General features: G+C 50.5%; 1 protein-coding gene across 2 annotated transcripts in view; it reads right to left on the bottom strand.

Annotated features, from left to right (window-relative positions):
* Positions 1-1,449: 1,449 nt before the first annotated feature.
* cfap77 (cilia and flagella associated protein 77) overlaps positions 1,450-6,316 on the bottom strand; it is a 6,266-nt gene continuing 1,399 nt past the window's right edge. For both annotated transcript variants that reach the window (XM_085180365.1, XM_085180367.1), the window contains exons 2-7: positions 6,286-6,316; positions 5,328-5,430; positions 3,710-3,929; positions 3,527-3,626; positions 2,918-3,019; positions 1,450-1,759 (exon numbers count right to left, since the gene is read on the bottom strand). The exon at positions 6,286-6,316 is cut by the window's right edge. In XM_085180365.1, coding sequence (XP_085036491.1) covers positions 1,613-1,759; positions 2,918-3,019; positions 3,527-3,626; positions 3,710-3,929; positions 5,328-5,430; positions 6,286-6,316 — 703 coding nt within the window. In that variant the 3' untranslated portion in view covers positions 1,450-1,612. The remainder of the gene's footprint in view (positions 1,760-2,917; positions 3,020-3,526; positions 3,627-3,709; positions 3,930-5,327; positions 5,431-6,285) is intronic.

Below are 6,316 nucleotides of genomic sequence, written 5' to 3'. Positions count from 1 at the left end.
CCTCCTCTTCCTCCTCCCTCTTCTGCCCTCCTCCTCTTCCTCCTCCTCCACCTCCTCCTCCACCTCCTCCCTCTTCTGCCCTCCTCCTCTTCCTCCTCTTCCTCCTCCTCCACCTCCTCCCTCTTCTGTCCTCCTCCTCTTCCTCCTCCTCCACCTCCTCCCTCTTCTGCCCTCCTCCTCTTCCTCCTCCTCCACCTCCTCCTCCACCTCCTCCCTCTTCTGTCCTCCTCCTCTTCCTCCTCCTCCACCTCCTCCCTCTTCTGCCCTCCTCCTCTTCCTCCTCCTCCACCTCCTCCTCTTCCTCCTCCTCTTCCTCCTCCTCCACCTCCTCCCTCTTCTGCCCTCCTCTTCCTCGTCCCAACAGCAGCTTGGTGCTAAACTTTCCCTCTTGGTCAGATGTGAGCTCGGCCCTGATTGGACACATTCAGACGTCTGTAAAAGGAAACAGGAAGTTGTGTCTCTGTAACGGTGTGAAGCTGGCGTCGTTTAAAAGTCCGTGAGCGTCAGACCAGATTTAACCCGGAGCACGCCATCCCTGCGTTCAGTCCGTGAACCATCAGCAGCTCTGAGGTCAGGGCAGCGTGAGGAACCAGACGTCCGTCAAGACGTTTTGCTCGTCGTCCACGACGACAGCTCTGCACCCAAACACGAGGCAGTCAGCGCTGTACATGTGGACACACAACTTTCTCTGATGTTGGTTGTGTTCAGCAGCAGAGCGCAGCTTTGATTCAGTGGGTGAAACAAAAAGACGATGTTTGGAACTAAAACACGACCTCCTCATGTCAGGCGCTCTGTGATCAGAAATGAGGGAAAATAAAATATGGTTGGAAACTGATTGTTGGCACTGAAAGACACGCCCATCACGCCCCCCCCCCCCCCCCCCCCCCCCCGTGTGTTAGATGCTTTGTTCCTTTCCTCTTCCATCATTCTGCTAGAGGCTGATGTTGGTCCAGAGCTGACTGCACAGTCCAGCCTTTCTATTCGTGGGGTTTACGAGTGGCTTGCACAGTGAGCCCTCTGTTTGCTTTCTTTAAACCAAAGCTGACAGGCGACACATTATGTAACTGTAGTTGGAGCATGTGTCAGTAAACGGCTAAAAAGACAAAACTTGCCATGGACCAAACTATACCTGTACACCTGCACCTAAAGGTCAAAGGTCACTCATTGCAGATACTTCACGTTTTGGACCAAGGAGAACTTCTTAAAAAGAGACTAAAGGAGGACACTGAACTGAGATGGTGGCCTATGACAGATCACGGCTGGTGACCTCTGGTCCTCGTAGGACGGTGGGCGGGGCAGCGTCTCAGAGGATAATGAGTCAGGACCCCCCCTCCCCCCCATGAGGGGTTCAGAAGCTCTTGTTTTTAAAACGTCTTCACAGACGTACAGCTGGCTTCTTTTCCAGTACTCGACACTTTTTAGCTCAGCTCTGTGAAACAGCTCAACATTTTATTCAAGTTATCTGGAAACAGAAAAGCATCGTCAGCTAACAGAACTGGTCCCAGTACAGAGACTGGGACTCCTCTCTGACCACATGTTGTTTGGAGGAATCTTTAAGTCGTCTCGCTGTGAGAACTTTTCATCTTTTATTTGCATTTGTCTGAAAACATCCTCAGAGTGGCTCCGCCCATTTTCCACCAGGTTCTTCGTGACGGGCGGTCCTCAGAACCGAACGCTGGGTTTGAGAGCCGGAGCGGCGAGCCCCAAATGCCCGCACACGAGTCTCCTGGTCCCTGAAGGTGTCGAGAGCCGGACCAACCTGCAGAGAGCGGAGAGAGCGGAGAGAGCGGAGAGAGCGTCAGACGATGCTGTCATCGAGCGCGTCTTTAAACACGTCAGCCAGGTGTTGCCACGCCCACACGCTAATGCTACACAGAGAGACGATGAAGATCAAACAAAAAACGCCAAAGAAGAGACAGTGTACAGGTGTGTGTGTGTGTGTGTGTGTGTAGGTGTGTGTGTGTGTGTGTGTGTGCGCAGGTGTGTGTATGTGTGTGTGTGTGTGTATGTGTGTGTGTGTGTGTGTGTGTGTGTGTGCGCAGGTGTGTGTATGTGTGTGTGTAGGTGTGTGTAGGTGTGTGTGTGTGTGTGTGCGCAGGTGTGTGTGTGTGTAGGTGTGTGTGCGTGTTCCTGACTAGCTATCTTTGTGAGGACCGAAATCTGCATTCTACTATACTTGTGAGGACCAACAGTCACTTTTGAGGACACACACACACACACACACTCACCGGTCTCACAAGTTTGAAGCCTTTTTGAGGCTCAAAATGTGGTTTTAGTGTCAGGGTTACAGTTAGGTTACGGTCAGGTTTAGGGTCAGGCATCGTTAATGGTGTACTACTCTCTACTCTACTTTCAAGATCAGGCTTCAAACTTTCCTTTTTGCTAAAGCATATAGTTAGGGCTGGACCAGGTGACCCTGCATCCTCCCTTAGTTATGCTGCAATAGACATAGGCTGCCGGGGATTCCCATGATGCACTGGGTGTTTCTGCTTCACTCACTATGTGTTAACAGACCTCTCTGCACTGAATCATATCTGTTATTAATCTCTGTCTCTCTTCCACAGCATGTCTTTATCCTGTTTTCCTTCTCTCTCCCCAACCAATCACAGCAGATGGCCCCGCCCCTCCCTGAGCCTGGTTCTGCTGGAGGTTTCTTCCTGTTAAAAGGGAGTTTTTCCTTCCCACTGTCGCCAAAGTGCTTGCTCATAGGGGGTCATATGATTGTTGGGTTTTTCTCTGTATGTATGAAGTGCCTTGAGGCGACTTTTGTTGTGATTTGGCGCTATATAAATAAAACTGAATTGAATTAAATTGAATTGAATTGAAATTGAAGTGAATGGTTAGGGAAAGCATTATGTCAATGAAGGTCCTCACTAAGATAGCTAAACAGGGTTGTGTGTGAGTGTGTGTGTGTTACCTGTGCAAAGCGAGCTGGTTTGGTTCGTGTTTCTATGACCGGCAGAGATTTACTCCTCCTCAGCAGACTGGTCCTCGTGTCAGGAACACAGCCTGGTTTCATCTGCACACACACACACACACACACACACACACACACACACACACACACACACACACAGTGTGAAGACAATACACACACACACACACACACACAGTGTGAAGACAATACACACACACACACACACACACAGTGTGAAGACAATACACACACACACACACACACACACACACACACAGTGTGAAGACAATACACACACACCCTGTGGGCATTCGTCTCTCTCTCTCTCTCCCTCCCTCTCTCTCTCCCTCCCTCCCTCTCTCTCTCTCTCTCTCTCTCTCTCTCCCCCCCTCCCTCCCTCTCTCCCTCCCTCCCTCTCTCCCCCCCTCTCTCCCTCTCCCTCTCTCTCTCTCCCTCTCTCTCCCCCTCTCTCCCCCTCTCTCTCTCTCTCTCCCCCCCCTCCCTCCCTCTCTCCCTCCCTCTCTCCCTCTCCCTCTCCCTCTCTCTCTCCCTCTCTCCCTCTCCCTCTCTCTCTCTCCCTCCCTCTCCCCCCCCCTCTCTCTCTCTCACCTTGCATGTGAGGTTGTTGGATTGGTTCTTGCTCAGCTGATCGTGGAGCCAGCGCTGAGCGTACTGGTGAGACAGGACGTCTGACATCGGAGACGACGGCCTGATGGAGACATCGATCGGTCACCGATCGTTCAATACCATCGATCAGATATCATTTGATCATCGTGAAGTGATCAGTTCCACCTGTTTCTGACTCCAAACGTGATGTCAGGAACCTGATCTCGGCAACGTGGAAGCCGACCGCGTTTGGGGGCGGAGCTCTGGGCCCTCTGAGCCCGGTACTGACTCAGCTGTTTGGGCGTCACCATGCCAGACTTCACCGCCTCGCGGTTCAGAGACACGAAGTCTGCGTGCCGAGTGGCAGATTCCTCCTGCCGCGGCTGAACGCTCCAGCTGGAGAGAGCTGACAGAGCACAGGTGACGGGTAAGAGGACGCCAGGTGAGGCGCTGGGTCGGGCTGAGATCGGCCAGCTTCAATCATACAGCGACACACAAAGTCCCACTTTGACACACCTGTCTCTGATGAGGGACTGCGGTTCAGCTGTGCATGAGTCACAGTTCAAAATAATCCTTCTTTATATCACTAAAGGCTTTGTGCACAATGGACAACCTGTGGAAGCCTACAGAGGGGCAGAACCCGAGGTGCACGGTGTGTAGTGGGCATGCAGCATCGGTGATTCAGCTCATTTTAACCTCCAACCACCAGAAAATACAGAGACAGCTGTGTGTGTGTGTGTGTGTGTGTTTGTGTGTGTCTGTGTGATTGACAGATGAGAGGAGTCTTATGTTGTGTGTGTGTGTTTGACTGACAGCAGTGATTGCAGCCTGAAGGCATGTTAACTTCATGCAAACACACTCTGACAGCTGACTGCCTCACACACACACACACACACACACACACACACACACACACACCCCTCCTGTTAGTGTAATCCCAGCACCTCAGCGCTCAGACTGGGTTTACTACTTAGGATGTGAAGCTGCAGTTCCTCCAGTGTCCACCAGGCGGCGCTCATTTGTCCACACAAACACTGACCACCAACAGAGCAGCATTACAAACACACAGGGCTGTTATGACATGTCTGATGATGATATGACAACGTCTGGCGTTTCATGTTACGCCATCATTTGTTTTGTTGTGTTGCAAAATAAACTGTTTACAAATAACAACACTACGGACGGACAAGCCGCTGTTTGTATGTGTTGCAACAGCGACGGTAAACCCAGCGTGCGGCTCCGCCGTCCGCTTGTTTATTTTCCACATAAACCTTTCACAATAAAGCTGATGATCCTGTTGAGATCTTTCAAAATAAACTGAAATGATGACAGCAGTCCAAACACATTGAGGACCTTATTCCTGAGGAGGGGCTACCTCTGTAGCACGGACATGAAAAGGACCAGAAAACTCTTCTACCACCTGCACAAGAGTCATGTGACCGAGTATGGAGTTGATGGATGAGAAGCAAAACAGACCCGTCAGGTGCTCCAAATACACCTCAGAGTCAGACGAACAGGCTTCCTCCGCAGCACGCCATGTAACAAATACTCACAAAGAAAGTGTATCGTTTCACGCATCGGTCGAACACTCGACTCCAGGTACACGAGCTGGAAACGCGTCGCACAGGTCGAGCTGCCCGAGATTCACAGAATTTACAGAAAATCTAAAATATTTGTGAAAAGTATTGTTGTCGGGACAATAAATGTCTTATTTTGGGACATGAGACTTTGGTTGTATCGCACACACACACGATAACTGTCGGTGTGCTAATACTGTAGTGTGTTTACAGTGGGTGGGGCTTACCTTTGGCCACGCCTCCATCCCTCAGCAAGTTACTGCTGGTTCCAAAAGTGAAGTCCGGACCAGGAACGGCAAAACCTTTGGACCGCGAGCGCCCGAGAGGCGCCTGCACACAGGAAGTTTGATGACATCATCATGTTTTCTATCAGCACTCTTCCTTTAAGCTGGACATGGCCATATTTGCATAAAGGGGTGGAGCTAAACGAGAAGCATCACCCTCTATTGGTGTTAACTACAGCCATCTATTATTTACAGTCTGTTGTTTCTCCGATCAAACTTTAGAAAATAAATTATTTATTTTTCTGAATGAATGAAAAATTAATTTTGTTTGTTTTTCAGATATTTTAAGCAAACGTCAAACTTCAGAAACATTTTTCACCAAATAAACACAATGACAACAAAAACCTGTTTCATTAACCCGAAAGCCTCCGACACATGACCCAGGAGGAGCGTCATCACACCAGCTGATTGGATCATTACATCATTGCTACTATTATTATTACTGTACTGTTGTTATTAATGGTAAATGGCCTGTATTTATATAGCGCTTTACTAGTCCCTAAGGACCCCAAAGCGCTTTACATATCCACCCATCCACACACACATTCACACACTGGTGATGGCAGCTACATTGTAGCCACAGCCACCCTGGGGCGCACTGACAGAGGCGAGGCTGCCGGACACTGGCGCCACCGGGCCCTCTGACCACCACCAGTAGGCAACGGGTGAAGTGTCTCGCCCAAGAACACAACGACCGAGACTGTCCAAGCCGGGGCTCGAACCGGCAACCTTGCGGTTACAAGGCGAACTCCCAACTCTTGAGCCACGATCGCCCCTGATAGTATTAGTAGTTGTAGTACTGGAGCAACCCAAACAGGAAAAAGTTCAGAATCAGTAAAAACAGCCTGTAGTGGATCAGCCAATCACTGACCACCCCCCCCCCCCCCCCCCCCCCAGTTACCTTGATTAGCAGCGGGTCGGTCAGCATCGAG

This window comes from Neolamprologus multifasciatus, chromosome 12, assembly GCF_963576455.1.
Source record: "Neolamprologus multifasciatus chromosome 12, fNeoMul1.2, whole genome shotgun sequence".
Lineage (NCBI taxonomy): Eukaryota > Metazoa > Chordata > Actinopteri > Cichliformes > Cichlidae > Neolamprologus > Neolamprologus multifasciatus.
This window is presented reverse-complemented; position numbering and strand designations above follow the sequence as displayed.